A 22,977-nucleotide genomic window follows, 5' to 3' on the forward strand; every position below is an offset into this window, starting at 1 on the left:
AGGATTAGATTAGGTCACAATTTCTTTAATAAAATATTTTTTCATCAAAAGAAATGCTTTGCAGAAACTGTTGCTTTCCAGTGATTTTTTTTTTCCAGAGAAAAGGACAACTCCACAACAGACCAGTCCTTAAAAAACAATCAGTTATTTAAATCCAAGTTTTCACTGCTTTTTAATTTCCTTTTTGGAGATTAATTACTTCAAGTTTGGTGCCGGTGTGTTACAGTCACACTCCAGACAGCTCATGCTACACTTACAAGTCAGTACTCTCCAGAACATGTTTTGAAAGCCAATGTGTTCAGAAAATGACAGACAAAATCATGGAATAAATATCATGTCAAGGGTCATGCTAAACACAAAGATGTAGATACAAATTCCAGCTCAGGAAGGAAGCAACATGGCAGATACTGGGAAGGGTCAGCTGAGAGTACTGACTCTAACTGGACCTCTGACACATGTGACCCTTGTGTTCCTGCTTGAAAAAAATAATTTGTGAATGTGTCTTTGTTGGAAGTGAAATGGTGGTGAAATTCACGCACCCAAGCAATTCTCTGAAAAACCATAAGGTTTGATTTTGCTATAACTAAAAAGACAAGTACCTGCGTTAATTTGGCATATATATCCTCTGTTGTTATCACAACTCTCATCAGCCCACTTCCCTGCTTCCTTTACAGGATTGTTTCTCATGACAACGCAATCAGCCTTGAGGCAAAAAGATATAAAATCAGTTACAAACAGCTAGAAGAAGCAAATACAAAACTTTTTTTCCCTCTTTTACATCTTCAGACATAAGTAGTGCTGGAGTTTTACTCTCATGTACTTGTAACATTTAGCAGCATAAGCCTTATGATGTGGAGGTTCTGTTCCTCTTGGACTTCATTTTCTTAATGAAGTAAAGAACAAATTTCTTAATGTTGTTCCCTCTTGTGCAACATTTGGGTGGATAAGCAGACCAGAGAAATTTGAGTATTCTCCTATCTCCAGGCATACAGCGTGGGGAGAATGAAAGCCACAGACAATTTAAAGAGAAGTGAAATCAACTATTGTAGAAAAGACAGGTTAACCAGAAAAAAACCTGGACCCTCAAAGGGCAGTGCAATATTTCTGACATATCAATTTCTTCAAATTTATTGCTGCGAGCTGTAATACTACACACAGCACTATTAAACCTCCTCCTGCCCAAGGGCAGCCATTGATCAGTCAGTACCACCCCTACAGTGACATTTCAACTTCTCTGACATGGGCACAATAGCTAGAAACTTTGTTAGAACATTCAAAACAAACAGTGATGAATGCAAAAGGCTGCACGTGTGCAAACCAGTTTGTGCAATGAAGCACCCATATTCATTTCATTCTATTCACTTTTTTGGTTTTGCTGTCCAAGAGGAGATGCACAGAGAAACACTTCATTTGTGAGTGAAATGCACCGAGTCTTTCAAACTGACCAGTTGCATAGTATTTTGTATTAACTATGATAACTTATTTTTTGCTAGGGTCAAGTAAACTTAAAATAAACCTGAAATTTATAAATTAGGGACTTCATAAGTTTTCACAGAAGACTTCATAGAAGTCCTACTACTTTTCATAAAAAGACAAAAAATATACATTGTTCCTCTCAGAAGTAACATTTTAAAGATGCTTTCTCTTTTGAATTCTGAACTGTCCCAAATTTTCTGCACCGTTAGGGATAAGAAACTTGGAGACGCCACTTTCAAAAACATAAAAATAAGATTTCTACATTAAAAATGGCATTCAAGAGAAATAGAGCTAGTACTATAATGTGCTGTAGTTCCATAGCACAGAACTGTCTAATCACGTAAGATCAGAGAGAGGAACTCTATGACCTATCAGATTAGTTTGCGTGAGAGAGAAATAGGGGAAGTGATTGTTTTCCTCCCCACATAAAAGCTGAATGGCTGTCTTTCTATAGAAGCATGTCCTTTCTGCAAATATGACAGAAAAAATTTGCTTCTATGTGAGGCATGGCTGTTTGAGGGGAATGTTTTTAAGTGCCCCTTGCAAGCCACATGCCAACTGAGGAACCTGATTAGTTCAGGCACAACTGTGGTCAGAGGACTAGGAGGATGTGCTCATTCATCATGCTTTTGGGGCAAATGCCACGAGGCAGAAATTCCACTGTCCTCTTTACCTGAGCCTATGAGAGAGTGCGGGGTGAACACGGACCAGTGTAGCCTTCACAGACACAGAGAACTGAAATCTGAAACCAGTCTTTGTATGAGCAAGTATGAACATAATAAATCAAGCAGTAACATGTCCCAGATCCCAGCAAATGTGTAAATGCAATATAAAATAAAATTTCAGTGAACAATTTGTGACTGCTATTTACCTGACCATCATAAGAGTATAAATCCATATGTCCTGATGGGAAGCCTTTGGCCCAGTTTGTAAAGTAAACTCCTGTTCCATCTGTCCAGAGGAACCTCAGTTCATGATTTATATCATTTAATCCAATCCATGTATCAGTAACAAAACCTTTCATTTGGAAGGTAAGGAAAGCTAGAGTGAAAAAAGGCAAAGAAAAAGAGAAATACTTTTAATGAAGTTGAAATGTCTGGCCTCACTGAGACTGGTGATATTAAATACTTTTTCTGAAATACAGAACGCTTCATTATTGACAACACACGCAGGTAAGATGAAAAGGAGGTCACTTTTGAGTTTAATGACCAAGGAACCAGATATATAACTGTGGCTTTGAGCAAAATATTTCAGCTAAGTATCTAACGTGGTACTGGGATGAATCCCAAAAGCATGACAGAAATGCTTTTTATAATGTCTCAAGATATTTTTGAATCCTATTCCCTCAATTGACATATAAATACACAGCTGTGTAAATCACACACGTTTTGATAAGCCCACCAGAGCGGTTGCCCCACAGTGGCATCATACAGACAGCACCATTGAGCACCTACAGCTTGTGAACCTGCACAAGTAGTGCTGTTATAGAACTGTGAGAGTGTTTCTTCTCTCCCTGGAACACCTGGGCAGTAGCCTGCACTGTCTCAGCAGGAAGCAGAATGCACAAGCAACATGCTTAAAATGAGTCTCAACAGAACTAATCACCACAAGCACATCAGCTACAACAGCTTTGCACAGTCCAGGAAGGTACTTGTGTGTCTTAGCTAGCGTGTCTAGCTCACAAACAGAGCAGGTTAGGTCAGCCAGCGTTCATCAACCCACTAATCTACAACACATCAAACACTGTGATAAAATGAACGTGTCATGGCTTTTTTCCAACCGCTCCAGTCATTGTTATCAGCTTACTTTTCTCTGCAAACAATACATGAATTTCTGTCTGCTCTATCAACCATGCACCTTCCTTTAGTCTTTTAAAATGAATGCAACTTACAATTCCAGAAATGAAACATGTAGATTTCTTTGCCAAATGTTAGCACTGCTGTTCTGCCAGAAGCTGTAAACAGTAGCTCAAGCCTTTATGCCTACACTGCCAGTGATAACAATACTTTTGTGCCAATAGCTTTATTGTTCATTTCTCTTTTACCTAGAATTCAAGCCCTGTGCATGAACCACATGCAATTTGTATTGCAGAAATTATGCTGGATAAGAATTTAACTATGCTTGAAAAGTGAAAGTTTGATTCTTCAACTCTTCACATGTGGAAAACATAAGTAGTACTAAGTTCATGTCAGCAGTGTAAATTTAAACTATTTAATCGCTCAGATTACAACACAGACTTGTTTTACAATGGTTGATTTTTCGGTATGCTCTTTTGAGTTCACAAACAATATGTGCTGTGCAACATCTGTTTCTCATCACTGTAGTATAAAACAGTATTTCTTTAAAAAGTGTGTTATTAGCATCTATCAAAATCTTCCCCAATTTTTAATTTGAATGTGTGCCATGTTTATTGAAGCACAAGGTAATTTCCCTCTGCTCATCTCATTTCTAAGACACAGCTCTTAGGTTCATTAAAATAAGCTTCTCTAGTGAAAAGAATGGTACATCTATGTGGTGAGTTGTGGGTAGGTGCATGAGCAGTCAAACCCCTGCCCAAGCTGCCCAGAGGCAGAAAGTTCTGATCCAAAAGGTGTTCTGCTTGAGCTAATAGGAAAGCCATGCAGCAAGTAAATGCCACCTAGTGAAACTATATCATTTGGAATGGAACTTGCTGGGTCCAGCTGGCACCATGTGTAAGCAGAAAAAGCACCACTTTTGCTGCCAGGACAATATACCTGTATATATATATCTCTAAGCCAACATTAAAATTTGGTGGATTCAGGGGAAGATTTCATTCTAAATTTCCAAATATTATATGTTTTGGAATAAAAATCAGATGTGCAGTCATTATTCAAACCCTGTCCATATTCACACAAATACAACCACCATCCTGTAAAGATTAAATGTCATCTCATCTAGTTGCTACAAAACTATACACAGTACCTTGCACTTGTTCGTTAGGGATAGCGGCCAGGTTTCCTCCTAAATTCATGCAAGCTGTTCGTGCAGCGTGCCAAGTGACACGTTCATCTTCTGTAGATCCAAATATTTTGTAACACTAAAACATGAACAAATTCTCTATATATTATCTTTACTCCAATATCCCTCACAGATTGAAAACCACTGCTGTAAGCAAAGAAGGATGGAGAAAAGGCACAAAAATAATGCATTTGTCTGAAAAAGACACATTCAGCTTGCAATGAGCTTTTTGTTCTGGTCCTTGCCCAATGTAAAATTGAAGGTCTCAAGAAAGTGTTTTGCTCAAAAGACACATACTAGATTTGATCAGAAATCTCCAGAAAATAAGCAAAAACTGACTTTTTATGGATGGTCAGCTAACAGTGGTAAGTTATGCATGACTGATATTAGTCTTTATTTGAGTCTACAAAGCATACCACATTTGTAAATTAAGGAAGACAAAATGTATTCAGTACCAAAAAAGCATTATGGTTTGCTTAAAAAACATCAAGATCAAAGTATCAATACTTCAGGAATTTTATCTAAACTCTTTAGGAAATGCCTATCAAAAGGTTTGAAGAGATGACTATAGAATGATTTTTGGCAACTGCAACTGAATATGCTCATCTACCACTTCATTAGAAGCATGAAAAAAGCACCTTTCCTGCAAAACAGTGGATGGTTAAACAAAGAAAAGCATGCAAGCAACAAACAGCTTTCCACAAAAAAAAAAAATTGTTTTAATATGAAACAATGTTATTAAATCATTGCATTGTTTTCTATTTAGTGCTTTGCCAAACATCCAACATGTGCTGTATTTGTTATGGTACCTTATTATGAAAGGAAAGCCAAGTTGGATGACATCCTCTTGGAGCTGAAAATGTTGTTGGAGGAACAGTTGAATTAATGGAACTGTTGTGCCTTTCACATATGTAGGGATTTGGATAACCACAGTTTATATCATTCCAAAATCCTGAATGCAAGATAAATGGGGAACTGCATGACACCACACCAGAGCTGGTTAAATAGAAATCACTTTCACTTATTCTTACACAAAATGCTTTTAGTTGAAAGATAAGATCAAATCCTCAGTCTCTAGGTTTACTATCATTCTATATCAGCATCTAGGATAAATATGTCACTTTATACACACTGTAATTACAGAATGTTAAAGCAGTGTAGAACCAGGTCCTAGAAATATCAGTTTTATAGTGGCACATTAGGCCAATTTTAATAAAAAATATAAAACAGTTGTATAGCAATCACAACCACAGACCTCTATCAGAGCTTCCCCATGCTAGGCTTAAGGTAAGCACAAGAGCACAAAACTATTAAGTCCTGAAGATAATACTGTGGTCTACTTCTATAAGATTTTGCAAAAGAACAAAAAAAGGGGGGAAGGGTGCCTCTCAGAAGAAAAAAAAGTTGTGACACAATCACACAAATAATGAAATTCAGGAACAAACATACAAAACTCACCTAAATTCTTATACATAACTACACAGTTTTCATCATTATTTGCAAAGTTAGGTTCATGTGGTGCCCATGCCAAATAACTCACTGGAGTGCCATCCATCCAGCTTAAGAAAAACAATCCAACAAAACACTTCTTTAACATACAAATAGAATTGCTTCCGTGTTACAAAAAGTAATGTTGCAATATATTTAATATAGCCATTCAAAGTTTCAGGTGTACAAGGTTTTGTGACCAGTTTGCCTCTTTGCTAATAGTACTAAACCTACTCTGCACAGAGACATAGGGTATGTGTTGAAGATGTGTTTACTCTGCATTTAAGCAATATGCTGACACTTTTGCAACTGATAGGGCAATACTCTATCATTCAAGCCAGCATGAAAGCCAGATATCCGTTCAGCATGAGTGAGCCCAGATGCTCACCATTTCCCCAACTCATTCATTCCTGTGTCTATTACAGAGATAAGAGATTTTATTTGTAACACCAGTAAAATGCTTGATCATTCCCCCATGAAGAGGAAAAGGACATGGCAAACCACCTACAAGGAAATTTCTGTGACAGTGTGCCCTACCATAAGGTAAAATACAAACATTGAAAAAGTTATACATCCATGTAGATTAAACAATAAAAACCAAAACCATAACAAGGAAACAAAACACTTATTAAGAGACATATTCCTATTGAACTGCAAGTGACAGAGGTGCCCAGATTCACCCTTCAGACACATATAAAATATACTTCACTTAGAAGTATATTCATCTTAAGGTCCCTACAAAAACAATGGAATGGCAGAGACACCTCATTTTCAGAAGGCGATCTGGCCCACCTAATATCCTAATTATCCTCTGGAGGGTCCTCATTGTCACTGGGGACTATAAGTAGAACCAAGAACTACTAGGCATCTATCCATGCACATCAAGACCCAAACTGAACTGAATCCAGGCCTAAATTAGCATCAGATGTAAAAATCAATACAGTGCTGCATACTGACATTCAGAAAAGCTTGCAGAAAACCTGCTTATCCTCACAATGCACCTGAAGTTACATAGTGACAACTGATATCTTTGTTCTACAAATAAGAAAATAGGTTGCATTTTTCCCTTTATTGCAGTCTGTTTCCAACAGTTAAGGAGGGGGAAAAATAATTTTTTTACCTACCAAAAATCTTACATATTTTGAGTTGGGGCATCTGTTTATACTTTCAGCATAAATCATGGAATAAAGGAAACTAGAATACTAGAATTCCTGAATAAAATTTCAAAGTAGATTATCTGTTGTATAATTTTTCTGCCAGCTTTGGGTGAATTCTATTTAGGAAACATGCAGTGTTTCTCCTGGATAATCTGGAGCTAAATAAATATGGAATTAAACCACTTGAGAATACGACCATGTTTAAATGAAGACTCAAAACTACGTATATCCTTTGAAAATCTGTGCCCTGCTGAGTTAACTTGTTTGGTCCCACAGACTACAAAATCTTAAACAGTATAGCAGAACTTTCCAAATCTAATAGACCTGATGTAAACTTATAAAAACAAAGTTAATGCTTTTGTATTGTTAAAGAATAAGTCAAATTTTAGGGTTTATGGATCTACTCTAGCTTCCAGTCGTGTCAAGGAGAAATTTCATTTACTTGAAAGAGATTTGGTCTTCTACAAAAAAAATTTTCACCAGTATCAACAGGAAGTACTTTTTAAAGATTCTTTATATTAGCTATATTTTACTGGAGTATGGACAAGGCAGACAACAGCTGAGGGCAAAATTCAGATCAAGCTTTTTTCCTGCTATAATCAAATATAGAATAACAGTAGTATTAGTAGGGTAAGAATGCCTAACAACAGAAATGGGGATTAAAAAAGTGGATTAAAAACGATGGCACATAGTGGTGTATTTACTACAGATTACAATTTTACAACCTTCATAATCAAAAACCACTAAGTATGAAAGTCCCACAGAATTCAGAGGAAAAACATTCTCATTTTCTTTGACAGGACATCATTTCATTCAAGCACTTCATTATTTTTGCTCTGCTCGATAGATTTTTTTTAAAGCACAAACAAAGCTTGATGGTTCTAGTTGGCCTACCTTGTCCGTTGGTCAACACTCAGTTGTAAACCTATGAAATAAGCATCCTCTTTGCCGTTTCTCAGGATCTAGAATGTAAAAATTAAAATTGTATAAATGTCCTCTTTTTATCATAGAAATCTATTATGTTATTAATGAGTAATATACATCTGACTGACATAGGATATGAACTACTATATTCTTTAGCTACAACATTTAAGTTAAAGCAGCTCACAGGCAACAGTCCACAGTCAAACTGCCATTGGCCAAAAGGTGTGGCCACTATATCAACACTTCTCAGTCTTACTTGAAAGTCACTGAAATCAACACCTCTTGCACAGTCTCTGCAGGAGACATCATCTGACAAATTTCTTGCAAGGGACAAGCCTTCCTATAATTTGGATATAAATCGATATAGGCCCTTGTGTCATCTCACTGCCACTCTTCAGCCAGCTCAGGAAAATTTTTATGTAGTTCAAATCTGACTTTTAAGCACATTCTTGATTAAAAGAAGTTGGCCTCAAGACAGTGTATATGGCAGCCAACCCCAGCCACCTAGGAAATACCATTTAAAAGCTCTTTCTCATGGGATAATCCATGCCTCAAGTTGTTTTTCCTGCATAATTATATTCTCCCCACAAGGAGAAGAAGGTAAAAGGATAAACTTGAGGACCAAAAAGAGGCTGCTAGGTAGACTACATACACTGACAAAACCAAAAGGCAGTGTTCTGAGTGTTGCATGTAAGTCAATACCTGTTTTGATCCACTACTTAAGGTATCTTGAGTTTATCTGTTGATAAACTTTACTTTCAGTCAACTCACCCACCTTACTGAATCATAGCTCACAAGTATACTACTTTTTGCTAAACTGAAGCCGCAGATCAATTAAAAGTAAGCATTAAGATTTACCTTAGCACATTACCAGTTGCAGATAGATATAATGTGGTGTAACTGCCACGTTGAATGGGAAAAGCAGAAAATTATCTGTTTATTGCTTACTCTGCTTATTTCTATACAAAATACCAAACCAAAATTGTCCTTGTCTTAGCTGTGAAACAATCTAAAAAAGGACTTGAGTTTGTTCTTCATATTAATCTGGTTTAATGCTACTGCAATTTCATTATCATAAAACTTGTAGGGAGAACACCAGGGTGAAAAGGATTAGTGTCCATGCTCACTTGTTTTGGATGATTTATTCCATAGTATTAATGATTTTTCTTACATATCGCCAGAGGAGCTTTCTTTCACTTTCACTCTCAATGACGGCAAGGTCTCCAAAGTTCCTTTTGCAGAACTCCCGACCTTTCTCCATAGGAACAGTCTCCGTGCTGAAATAATATTGTTTATCTTCATGTATAATCCATCCATCCTCAGTAGTCTTGTATTCTGTAAGTTAAATGGTAAACTAACTGTATCGTTCCTGAGACACAAGATATTCTCATTAGTAAAATTTTTAAAATGGTTTTAGACATATACACACACAAATAATAACAGCAATAACACTTACGGGGTACAGGGGATTCTGTTGGTTCAGGCTTTACACTTGCCCCTGTAAGAAAAAAAAAATTATTATGATTGTACACTTTCTGCTTTAAGAGAAAACACTATGATTGATAGGCGTGTTTTTTATTGACATCAAAATTGATGGTTAGCAATGGATTTAACACCAAAAACTAGAAGGAACTTAATAGCCTAAATCTCTCTTTTTTTGGTACACTATTCAATTTTAAATATATATTCTTGTTCCCTGAGGCTCTAAATATAAGGTAGTCTTGATGTGCAAGGATTATAAAATACCTTGAAATTTACCTGAATGAAGTAAATATTTTTGGTATTCACCAATTTGTACAATTCAATTGTAAGAAAACCTTGCGTCCCAAAGCATTAAGTCTATAAATAAAGTCCTGTATCTCCCTCTTACTCCTTTCCCCAGGTCACTTATACATGAGTTCTGGCTTAAAGCAGAGGCAGCAGGAATACAGGCTGAGTTATCTTCTTCCGTGGTGCCCTAGATACTACAGAGTGAGGTTCTTTCCATCTGTCACTGGTTGAGAAGAACTTCTATCTGGATCTTAAAAATTTCCCTAGATAAAATCTCATTGGAAGAGATCCCAAGAAATTAACCGGTCCTTTCTGAAAAGAAGACTTCAGGGTAAAGAATTCCCCTGATTGTTTTTGCTATGGCATCAAGGAGATGGTATCCTGAATGGCATCATTAGCAGCTCAGGAAAACAATTCTAACACAGGAGATCTCTGTCGTTATAGTTTACCAGTTGATTTTGTGCTAAAATATATTTATTCTCATAGATACTGGCATTTAATAAAAATTCTTTATGACGTTCTTTTACTAATATAAAGCAGAGCTCTATTGTCAATAATCTAATGTAACATTTTTATTTTGCTCTCCTCCCTCCCAGTATAAGGAAGTGGTAAAATGTTTAAATGAGCACTTTCTAAAATACTCAGACTTCAGTAGGTGCACTGCTTGTGGAACTCAAGATTTCCCTAAATTATAAATTTTGTCTCGATGTCTTCAGAAAATAAAAAGCATCTAAACTCAGATCTGAAGGGAATTTAGCAAGAAACAAATATCTGAATATAAAACCCAGTGAAAGCAATATAAAGTATCTCGAAACCAGGCTCCATCCTGCAACTACAGATTCAATTAGCTGATAAAAAAGTACCCGAGCCAAGTAAAGGAGGGAGTTTTCACACACAAAAATTCAAGTATGTGAACTGATTTGCACACTGTTCTAATAACTTGAAACTCAACTCAGAAAAAAAGTTCCAAAATAGGATTTGTTGGACAAGACGCGAACTTCTCTCTATAAAAAGCCAAAAGTAATGTGAATATTCAAAGTAACATCTCTTATTTTTCAAGCATCACATTTCCTCTTCTGAAATCATAGAGAAAGGTCATTGAGAAGTCCCAACAGGGCACCAAATGCTCTGTATCTTTAAATGCGTTGAAGACATGGACATCTTTATACCCATTTGATATTTCACATTCCATAGGGAACCATTCTGATAAATAGGTTTTGAAAATTTTTATTTCTTAAAGTTAAGGGAAAAATCAGCTGAGAATCTTTTCTTATTATACTAATACACAGGAGTAAGCAATACCTTTTCTTATCTGGCAAATCCATCCATACAGATAATCACAGTGCCTGTCATTCCAAAGCATGTTGGAATCACCACTGATCTCTGCACAAAGTTCAATTCCTTGATAATTATTGGGTTCTCCAAAGCCCCAGTTTTCATACCTCACCTATGACAGAAAAGCTTTTGTGAAGATTCTATTACATAGGAAGAAAATAATGGAGAGAGAGAGGAGACAGCATCAAACCACAGACCTATAATTTGTTCCTAACTCTCAGTTTAAAAACTTAGATAAGAGGAAACCAGAATCTCCCCATGCAAATGATGATATTTCAAACTTTTTTTCAGGTTGCAACTGGACTGCAGCTTAGATAACACTTGTTTCCAATCACACTTGGAAAAACATTGACATTTTTAATAGGACCTAAATTCTGTAAAATTCACCTAATAACAATATGGGCCATGTTACATGTTGATATTAATTTAAGCAAATATCCTGTAGGAGTAAAATAGTAGGACATTATTGAGTCACAACAAAAACATTGGCATTTTTATCAGAAGAATATTTACCGCTATTCTAATTTTCCTGTATAAATTCCAAGTATGGTAAACTTCCATCAATATAGTTTGACCAGCCTTGCATGAAATACACTCACATGTCCCAAACCACTTTTGTTTCTACAGTTTTATCTTAGTCTAAAGTACAGTCAAGTCACATCGGCATGAAACAACTGCCTTCAGCTCTATGGAATATAGGCTAATTCAGATAAATATCTAATTAGCAAAGAACATAAATACTAAAGATGGACTATTTTACTCAAAAAATCCTTGCATTTGTAAAATATGCTTTCAGTCTACATAACTTTTATTTTCTTATTGATTCAACGCACATTTTCTTATCAAAAATCAGTATGTTTTAGCCAAATAAATCAAGCCATGAAATTGCCTTTCATAAGCTTTCCTAAAGAGAGCATGACAGAGTAAAGGGTTATGATTAAGCATAAAATTACACAGAAAGACATACACCACACACTTGAGAAGCATAGAGAATGCAAAATAACAGCTGTGGAAAATTGAATCACTCACTGGAGATCCATCACTCCAAACAAAGCCATCATCAGGATTCAAGTAATATAAGCCCATCCAGAAACGCTGGTGGTAATAGCCATTGTCCCTAAAAAAATACCCCGAAATAATAAATGTCCCATTTATAAGAAGTTTAAACATAAAACCAAAACTAATAAGGGTATAACAATATTTTTAATATTCTACCATTCTCAATACTTAATAAGCTTCTCTGAAAATAATCCTTAAAGCTATTAGAAACAATTAAAACTGGGGTGGAAATTAATTAAAATGCAAGCACTTCTAGCTGCTACCACTATACATTAACTCGGAGTGATTGAAATACTGACCAAGAAAATGTCCAGATCCAATCCAACTCCTGAAAACAAGGTGGCTTAATACTTTCATATAATGGTTCAACAGCTACTCTTGCTCCCTTTATCAACTCTCCATTTTCTCTGTAAAGGCACTTAAGGTTTCCAAACACAAAGTTATTTGCTGGAGTTGAATCACATTTTAAAAATAGCACCTTAAACTAATTATTGTCTGCAAGTAGACACACTTTACTGATTTACCTGAATTTATTGAGTCAATTTGTGGTAATGCAGCATCTGAGACTTCTTCCTTACTATATGCATGTAGCTGGGATTCTAGTACAGTTGTAGCATTTTGCAAGGCTGTCATGTTTCAGTCTTGCTTCCTGGTTAGACTGGGATGTACAAGTTCACTGAGCCCAGTTTATTCAGGTCATACTGCAAGTGTTACCTTTTAAGGTTATTTGATCTCATTCAGAAATCTCACACCTGCTTTTTACTGTTCAGGGGCATACAACCTTATTTAAATTTCCTCTGTAGGATAAAATGAATCTGAAGTTGCTCCTGCTTTCTGATTAGTTCATTAAAATGACAATCAACACATTGACCAGATTTATATCACAACGCTTACCCTATTTGTACACTTAGTTATATGAAAACAACTGGCATCTGTGGTAATTTTATGATATCTCCAAATCCACAGTAAATATTTTTACATCAGATGATAAATGTTGCCTCAACTAGATATCTTGCCAATCTTATTTTAGCATTAGCCTCTGGGGTGATTGCTGCTACTCATACAACTCCTGCAATTTCATCAGCTCTGCGTTTTTGCTATGCGTTTGATGCAGATAATTAATCCAGGCCGGCTTATGCTGTAGTAAAGATGTACACCTAAAATGAAATATTTCAGAAAGATCAAAAGGCTAATTAAAGTGAGTGGATGACCGCACCACAGATACTCACGCAATAGAGCGCCATATCACATACTGTTCTTCTTTACCATTAATGGAGGCCAGATCTCCTCCTATAGCTCGACAAAACTGTTGAGATTCAAGCCATGTTTTCTTTTGCTCTGCCCTTGAAAAAGGCTAAAAAGAGCATTTTGCAATCAGACAAAATACACCATAGAGATCACAAGATCAAGAAACATCAGCTACATAGAAGCAATTAATTTACAGCTAACTTGTTCTGTGGGGATTACAGAAACTTTGAATATAAGGTTTATGAGTTTTCACCTCTGTGAAACACGGGGTGAGTATGACTGTCTTTAAGCCAAGCTAGCAAACTGCATTGCTGACAGGAGTATCTGCTGCAAGACAACAACTAGGGGAAAGGTACTTTTAATCTTAAAAGAATGGGAAATTACAATCTGAAGATCAGACTTTAATGAAATAAACAAAACCATGAGCATTTCAATAGGAGGGAACAAGACCTCTACATACAATCTGTAAATAAGCTTATGAAAGAGTAAGACATATGTATACCAATTTTTACTGCATGTATGTGCAGCAAACAGAAGCTACCTTAACGCAGAAATAAGCAACCTACTTACTTTGAAACAGAAGCTAATACGATTGTTTGAGTCCCAGCCTTCTGGACACCGGGGACTAGGAGTTGTTGTAGGAACAGGTGGAAGTGTCACTCCCTCTGCCCACATTTTGCATAGGAATTTTGCTTTTTCTTCACACTTTATTACATCCCATAATCCACCAGCAATTCCAGTCCTCATGGCAACGCAGCCCGGCTTTCTTCCTGGTTGCAGGCAGGAATGCACAAAAGCAACAGTTAGGGAGTCATGAGAATTTAGAAAAAATTCATATGCTATCCTGACAGAAATTAAGTCTCTGTAAAGAGTCAAAAATGTTTCTACTGTCAGAGTGGGTCCAGAGGAGGGCAACAAAAATTATCTGAGGGATGGAACACCTCTCCTACAAAGAAAGGCTGAGAGAGTTGGGGTCGTTCAGCCTGGAGAAGAGAAGGCTCCAGGGAGACGTTATTGCGGCCTTCCAGTACTTAAAGGGGGCTTATAAGAAAGATGCAGAGAGACTTTTTACGAGGCTCTGTAGTGACAGGACAAGGAGCAATGGTTTTAAAATGAAAGAGAGTAGGTTTAGATTGGACATAAGGAAGAATTTTTTTTTATAATGAGGGTGGTGAAACACTGCAACAGGTTGCTTAGAGAAGTTGTGTGTGCCTCATCATTGGAAGTGTTCAAGGTCAGTTTGAACAGGTATTTGAGCAACCTGATCTAGTGCAGGATGTCCCTGCCCATGGCAGGGATAGCAAGACACTACATGATCTTTAAATGTCCCTTCCAATCCAAACCATTCTGTGATTCTATGATTCTAATTCATGAAGGGGACACAAAAAAAACTTGTCTGTGGTTCATCCATATCTGAGATACTGAATTGTGCCTCACATCAAATCACCTCCAGTGGCTGACTCTTGGAACATCATAAGCTGCAACCACAAATGCTCCCCTAAAACTGAAGATGTGGTTAGAGATAGTTTCTCAAATTTGTCTAATCTGACTATAATTTTCAAAAATAAACTCACTATATATAGGCCTAGTATTGCCTTTATGGTCTACATAGCCTTACCACTCCACCTGACACACTCAAATCAGCATCTAGGCACTGAATTTAGAATCCTGAAAGGCAAACGCAACACACCAGAACCTTGAAGCCTGATGACCATCCCCTTTCTAATGTAATCACATCAGAGACGAAGTGACTTCCTACCTCCATAATTTTATTAGAACATTAAAAATTAGCAATGTTTTCATCAGAAAACTTAGTAAATAATGAAATCACAATTAATCTAGCAAAGATATTAACTAAAAAAAGATTAAACATAAATCTTCCCTTGGCCCTCCTGTCCTTTCCTACTATCCCATTTTCTCTAAGACCAGAGATGCCTCATGCATGCTGTGATCTCACACACCTCAGAACATGCTGTGAGCAAGCATACTATGAGATATGGCTGAACAGGCAGGACTTGCAAGCAAGACGCAGTATGCCTGCAGCAACTGCTCTTCCAGCATAGTACAGGCACAGACTTTCCCAGAACAGACACAAATCAGAAAACTGATCTCAATTCAAAAATTTCTTCCCAAGCTCACGTTAAAAACTCATCACAGCACTAAGCACAAAGTTAGCAACAGCACTGCATGCTTGAGAAAGCAGCCAGGTATATTTGAGAGCAATTAGTCATTGTATCATCAAGTTAGTGCTAAGGAATTAAATAAAAATTTCAAGCAGTGAGCAATATATTTTGGGCAGTGGACCCATTATGCAGTATAGAGCCATACCTACCGGGCATTTCGGAATTCCAGTGTGTAAATAAGACAGATTCACCGTTAGCCCACTTGAATGTTCCCTTTTCTTCTACATCTGAAAGTCCAATCCAAAAGTATCTTTCTGTTCTCAGCCCAACTAGGCTAGTCAGATAGGCTTGTTCATATCTGTTCAAAAGAACACAGCCATTAAATTAATACTATTAAATGTATTTTTTTAAGTTGTAAAAGGCTTGTTATTTTCTCAGAATTACTGCTGCACCTTCTTGAAAGCATAGCTTGGATGGATTTACTTGAACAAAGCACATAACAAAACATTACATAATAGATGTTTTGTAAGCTTGAATACCAGAGTATTCTGCCTTCTCTTTGGATGTCCAGTAAAGAAAGGGACATATTCATGGACTGACATGAAATTGGTGGGAAAGAAGAAACCTGACATATGTGTTATACCACTGTATTTTTTGAGAGTTTCTAGTGACCTTGTATTTTAATGACTTCTTGTTTCATGCAAATGCAAAACTGGAGAAGGCTAGAGTAATATGATATGAAATTATTAAACTAAGGAACACTGCAAATTAGATCAAATGATCATGCAGGAAAAGCTACATTTGGGAAACAAACCTATGAATAAGTAAAGCCTGTCATTGTTCATTATGGTGTTTAAACAAACAGCTCTTAAGAAATCAAAGCAAATAAAAGAAGTCTCACCCTAACAAGGTCTAGTCTGAAGACCACATTAATGTTAAACGATTTTTATGACACCTGCAGTGCTACCTACATTTAGAGAGCTACCAGCTCTGACAGCTAGAGCTTTCACACTAGAACATATCTATTTAGATTATATAGAAACAAATAAGAGAAAGTGTAAAGCATCAGGCCAACTGCAAGTGAAATAAGTTTGTTTCTTAAACCTAACTTCCATTTTCCCAATATTCCACATTCAGTAATGTGCACCATTTGTTCAGAAATTTAGCACACACTGAAGCCTGGCTGAATTGTAATGGATTTTCAGGTACCAAGAACTTCTATCGTCATTTGGTTTCATATTTAAATCTTTTAAAAGTAGCTCAATTCTGAGAAGACCAGGTAGGTGAAAATTATATCCTCTTGCTCACTTCAACTACCTTTTGAAAGGAATTCAGAGCCATATCTTTTCATTTGATAGTCAACATCGGACTCTGCATCCTTCACTCAAGTAAAGCCCATCCTCAAGCCCCTACAATTAAGGAAGTAGAAAACACATTTTTTCCTTGATTTAACCAGCTGTATCAATACTGATTTCATAGCCATCACCTATTTTTACTATAAATTCAATTGCTAGATTTGAATACGCATGCAAAAACTGTGAGAAGTTCTGTATCTACAGATAGCTGTCCTCTCAAGCAAGATTTTTGTCCAGATCAGAATCTTTACTTTGATCTTCAGGTGACGCTAGGTGTTAAATCCTCATGTGATCCCCTCATGCAAGTAAACCTTTACATACCTGTCTTCAATAGTTGCTAAAAAGGCCTGATGCCTTCCACAGGTTTGATTTGCTTGATAAAATGATACAAATGTAGTTCCAATGAAGTAACAATAAAAACCATATCTTTTCCAACCCTGTCAAAATAAACATTAAGTGATCACATATGTTGCAGCTTTCCTAACCTTCTTTTTTTTTTTTTTAAAAAAAAAAAAAGAATAGAAAAAAGAGAACAAAACCAACCTGATTTATACCACTGTCAGCTAATCATTAGGCAAAGGAACAACTGAACTGAAAAAGCCAGGCTGGAAACAAGCAGGATGAAAGCTTTATAAAATTTTGTTTCATAAAAAACTTTTCCACATATAATGAATTTTTAATCAGTGCATTCCACTCATGAAGGCATGAGAGGCTTTGCTGTGCACCTTTGGTACTTGGTATAGGATTTTAACTAGCACATAGGCATCGTGCAATCATGAGAATGGTCTTGAGAAGCAAATTTCAGCTTGGCTTTTCAGAAAGGGTATGACACCTCAAACAAGTTTGCTTATTACTAACTAACATTAACACTCTTCTTCTAATGTTTTGTCATTCAAACATCATTAACTTGGGAATATGCCTACAGAGGAAGAGTTTGCTGTGACTAGCTACAATTCACCAAAATTTTCTTCTGATGATTTTCTACTTCTCACCTATGAAAGACTTTTTTCTACGAGCATGCACTTAGTTCTCTAGGCAAGGATAACGCCCATAAGCATTAGAATTCCTTTATCTTCTCCAAGAGTTAAGTAACTGTAAGGTTCCCAGGTACTCTTTTACAAATACAAAGAATAAACATCAAAGACTTCCTCTGCAGCTGTGTAAAGCAGACTTGGGAGAAAAGGCAATTTCTTCATGGAAGACAAAAACCCAGTAAGATTCTCTATGACATAACAAATTACAGTAGGCTTTTCAGAATTACTGAGTGTTATGTTACCAGAAGGTGAGCATTACCAAATAAACAATAGATCTGCTGGCAGTTCAGAAGGAACACAATGGATTAATTTTGTTCAGGCACTCTTAACAAATTCTTCAAAGTAGAAAGCATTGCCAGAAACCACAGCAAAGCCTTTAGAATAGTATGTAGACAAGCACACCAGTACAGGCAAATTCCTTAGGAAGGCTTGAATGCCAATCACGGAAAAATGGTCTGCTGCACGGACTACAGGTCTGAGTTTTGGTTTAAGTTCTGGAAAAAGAAAGGGAGCATCAAGAGCCAAATCACAGTCAGAGCCTAGATTTATTCGTATGTATCACCTATCCCATCTGTCATAGAAATGAGAAGGTCAACTGTTCTGATGATGACAACACAGAACCCATTTTTCCTTTTTATCTGTCACTGAGGTGGCATTTCTCCTATTAATCATTCCTAGTAGCCTATTCAGATCAGACAGATTTTTCTTCACTTACTCTCTGGCAGCCCATGTCAATACTTTCCTCTTCTGTAGGAGCTTCTGCCATGGGTTTCCTCTTACAGATGTAGCCAATTTTCTTTTCACAAGAATGGTCTGCCCAAAATCCATCCTGAACATAAGAACAGAACATTACAATCAAGTGGGATTTAGTCTTCAAAAAAGGTCCTTTATACTTTTAAGCATTTAATTTTTTTTTCTAGCTTTAAAAGAAGGAAAACCTGGATCCAACTTCAGTACTGAATTCCAACCTCATTCCAACATCACTTCTACGGGGGCTGATTCACCATCAACTTACACTTTTTTTGATTATTTATCCTTCTGAAAAGCGAACCCTTGGAATTGACAGCAATACACCATCTTTACAAAGGCTACTGATTTAATAAGCACGCAGGAGGAAAGGGGGATGTCATTTCTCCCCACAGAAATCCAGCTGCAACAAAAAAAACACCAAAAGACTACGTTCCTTAGTTAATACTTATATAAAACTTGGAAGATGAAACAAGTTCCTTGTCAAAGTTAGAATTAACACTGTTACTCCTCATACTACAAATTCTCGGAAGAAATAATGACATTCAGGGGGAGCTGTAAGAAGTAAGAAACCTCACACCATGTTCCCATTTTGGTTCAACAGCTAAACTACTGTATTGGGAGAGGAAGAGAAACCCCTGCACAAAGCACTCTCTTACCTATGCCTTAAAGACTCCACTTTTGTTAAAGGAAAGTCATAGCAGTTGGTGGCAATCTCTTTTTTTTTCTTCTTTCCTCCCTCCCCCAGAAATGTAAAATACCCATCATAGTAATACACAGTCCCTTGTGCCACCATATGCAAAGTCCCCAAGAGCCTCAACAAACCCCACTTCCATCAAAAGCTCTCCCAAAGCTCAACACTACCGCCCACAACAATGAAGAACCCTAGGATGTTCAGCTGGTGCTTGTGCCTCTGTCCTACACTGACTGCAAGGCAAGTTCATTGGTGGCTGTTCTCATCATCTCCTACCATTTCTTTCTCAGTCTTGCTAGGTTGGTAGGCACTTCAAATAACCACCCAAAACTCCGACCTGGAAGAAATCAGCACAACTTTCACAACCTTTGGACTTCTTCAACACAGGAAAACTTATTCTGAAGCTTTGGGTCTCTAGTTGCAGGAAGATCCTTTGCTGTCTTCCCATAACTATGTCTTCACTGGGAAATTCATGCAGTAATTTCTAGGGACTTCTTACCATGTCTTATGAGCTGCCTTTTGCAAATATCTCTCTGTTCTCCTACTTCCTCATTAACTAAACCCAAACACTTCCTTTAAAAAGAAGGTGGTGTCATAGACAAGGGCAGGTTTTATTCCATAAAAATAAATCATGGATTCAGATTACTTCAGCCAAGGGGTGAACAACCCAAAATAATCTGCAATGGAACCATGTATGTACTTAGGTAGAAAAAACTCAACAAAAACCAGGCAAAGTCAGTTTATATTTATGCTTTGTTTGGTCAGTTGATGGCTGATCCCAAGAGATACTGGGCTAGCGCAACTTCCATGGAATCTGAAGTTACTTTTTCTACTAAAATCAACTGTTTAATGTTTGTATTTTGAAAGAGTTCAGAAGAACCCACGATAAAATTAGCTTTCCACACAAAAGTCACATATATGAAAACTCTGTATATAGCTAAAATGTGTTCTTTTAATCTGTAACTCTCATAATAGAAATTACTGACTTTTGAACCCAAGGGAAAACCTGATCTGATGGCAAGCATCAAGCCCTTAAAATTTAGCCTTGAACCAGTCTGACTTACTACTTGGTATAGAAAGCAAAAGAGTATTCCCATCAAAAAGAATGGTAAAAAAGCTAAAGCATAGCATATGTCAACAGCTACCCTTTCAAAATGTTAAACTGGACAAATTGTAGCTTCTTTGAATCATAGCAAATTTGTATCACATTAATTTGCATCGCTGTCTGAAAGGTATGGAGTAAAATTAAAATTAAAAGTAATAACAATGTAATGAAGGAGGAGCTCAAATAAAACCACATCTACGTCCACCAAATTCAATGAAAAACAGGCAAAAAATCATAACACAATGAACAAGCTTGTTATAAATAGAAGTCCTTTTTGACTGCATTGTTGCAGGCCTTACTGCTATAATTAATTTCTGACTTTCCATTAGCAGCCTAAGGGCACCAAGAGACCTCAATGGCCCTGACCATCTTCTCTCAGGGCCTCCACCCACCTCCCTCCCCATGGGCCCTGGGGCTCCACTTCAGCTCAGACAACCTGGGCCTTCAATCCTTGTCCATGCTGTAACAGAAGTACTTGTCTCCAGCTCCAGCAATATCTATACCTGGCTATGGGCCTGGTTGATCCAGACCCTGACCTTTGGACAGTCTTCCTGGCTTGATCTTGGACTTGCCTTGTCACTATGGACTTGCCCAGCAGCCACTGGATTGTCTCTGACCCTGGTTACCCTCTCCAGACCTGATCCTGACTTAGGTACTTGGCTTGACCTTGGACCTGCCTCGTCATCCCAGACATGGGCTCTGGTCTGCCTGCTCTGCAAGATTAGAGGAAAGGTGCATCTAGGTAATTCCATAATACTTTAAGAGAAAGGTTAGGAAGGGAGAGATTGCAATTAGGCCTAGCAGTATCCTCTGGTGCAGGGCAGGAGCAGCAAGGTCTGGAGTAAATTCATGCCACTCCGCAATGCCAAGCCCTGAAGGAAGCACTGTTGGTCTACCAACCCTACTACTAGGGTTTTTCCTCCGCTTCCATGTGGCCATTCAATGAAGCCTACTGCATGAGGAAATGGATGGAAAAATAGGCGTCATTCCTACTTATGCCCTCACTGTCACCTTTTATGGTCCGTAAAGTCCTGAAGTATATGCCCAGATGGAACCACTGGAACACACAAGCAGTTCAATTACAAGGAGGCAAGAATAGTTACAGATATGTGCAGTGGCGTGTTCCTGAGCAAGTGCTCTGGCCTTGACCAGTATAAAACTCCTTGAAGCAACTGGCTCAGTTGACTGACCCTTACATTTGAGACTTCAGCTTCTTTTCACTATCTGACCCTATAATTCTGTAAGTTAGACAAAACATCTGCTAAATCCTTAATCAGCACTGGCATAGCCACTGCACAGACAATGGAGCACAAAAATCCTCAGGCGCTTAAAAATCTTTTCAATTACAGTGTGCACCATGGTCTGGTTGCCATGGAAGAATTATACATTTACAGTCTTCTCACCACAGCATGTCCAATGGAGAAGAATTTTTAAACGATTACAGTTTTATCCATGCTTCTGACCAGTGCAAAATTCTTCACTAAAATATACATCAAATTCTAAACTTCCAGACATCTGACTGGACATGAAGTTCCTTCTCCCTGATAAATTCATACAGCAATGAAACTTTTCATCTGAACTATGGCCCAGCCAGAGAACACCTCCACAAACACAGAACAACATAGCTCTGATCAGTTTTGGGAGATTAATGTGCTACACTCTACACAGGCGTTCCTCTTCCACAGATACATACTACTGCAGTTTTGCTCTCCCAAGGATGCGGTTCTAGTTCTCTTCCCTACTCCTTCCTGGAATTGATTATGTGGTCCCTTTTTTACCCTCTTCTAGTGCCACACCTGCTAACTCCTTTATGTCCCCTACAGCTTCCTCCTGCTGCAGAGCCGGCTCAGCCCTCTCCCACTGCACTCAACCTCAAGTTTTGAACTTGAGTGTTTATGCACCAGAACGATGGAGACACACGGACCAGCTGCATGCACACGTGCCACTGTTGCTGTTGATCCTTGCACCTAAGAGAAGCAAGTTAAAAAACTAGGCCTATGGGGGCTTGAGTACAGGCTTGCCCTATGAGGCACACTCTGTGTAGTGTTTAGGCCAATTGAGAAAAAAATTTTAGTTCTACTCTTCAATTTATAAGTGCACTTACCAAAAGTACAACCCTCAAGTTTTAATTTTGCAAAATAAGAAAATGCCTTTGGTATGGGTAAATACTACTTTTCCTCCTGATAAAATAGGTAAACCCTAAAGGAGGGGATAAGTTTAATATTTTTAATTATCAGAAAGAGGAAAAATACCATTTTGCAACACCAAATACAGACTAACTTTTATACCAGGTAATATCTCAGTTCCTGTAGTACACCTAGGTCATCAGTCATTGCCATATTCCAAAAGGCAGCGTTTTCAAAGCAGCCTTTTAACTGTAGATATAGAGTCACTCAGTAAAGGCTGCCACTAATGCCTTTGCTAACCACTTTTCTCACAGCTCTTCATGTGCAGTGCAGATATAAGCATAACATCTAATCCAC

General features: G+C 37.5%; 1 protein-coding gene across 1 annotated transcript in view; it reads right to left on the reverse strand.

Annotated features, from left to right (window-relative positions):
- LOC142052508 (macrophage mannose receptor 1-like) overlaps positions 1 to 22,977 on the reverse strand; it is a 63,259-nt gene that overhangs the window by 13,035 nt on the left and 27,247 nt on the right. Inside the window, exons 9-23 of the mRNA XM_075082712.1 lie at positions 18,664 to 18,777; positions 17,236 to 17,351; positions 15,769 to 15,917; positions 14,007 to 14,206; positions 13,418 to 13,542; positions 12,159 to 12,246; positions 11,097 to 11,241; positions 9,481 to 9,522; positions 9,196 to 9,359; positions 7,995 to 8,062; positions 5,914 to 6,014; positions 5,265 to 5,407; positions 4,420 to 4,534; positions 2,348 to 2,517; positions 600 to 702 (exon numbers count right to left, since the gene is read on the reverse strand). Of these exons, the coding sequence (XP_074938813.1) occupies positions 600 to 702; positions 2,348 to 2,517; positions 4,420 to 4,534; positions 5,265 to 5,407; positions 5,914 to 6,014; positions 7,995 to 8,062; positions 9,196 to 9,359; positions 9,481 to 9,522; positions 11,097 to 11,241; positions 12,159 to 12,246; positions 13,418 to 13,542; positions 14,007 to 14,206; positions 15,769 to 15,917; positions 17,236 to 17,351; positions 18,664 to 18,777 (1,843 nt within the window). The remainder of the gene's footprint in view (positions 1 to 599; positions 703 to 2,347; positions 2,518 to 4,419; positions 4,535 to 5,264; positions 5,408 to 5,913; positions 6,015 to 7,994; positions 8,063 to 9,195; positions 9,360 to 9,480; positions 9,523 to 11,096; positions 11,242 to 12,158; positions 12,247 to 13,417; positions 13,543 to 14,006; positions 14,207 to 15,768; positions 15,918 to 17,235; positions 17,352 to 18,663; positions 18,778 to 22,977) is intronic.

Source organism: Phalacrocorax aristotelis, chromosome 2, assembly GCF_949628215.1.
Source record: "Phalacrocorax aristotelis chromosome 2, bGulAri2.1, whole genome shotgun sequence".
Taxonomy (NCBI): domain Eukaryota; kingdom Metazoa; phylum Chordata; class Aves; order Suliformes; family Phalacrocoracidae; genus Phalacrocorax; species Phalacrocorax aristotelis.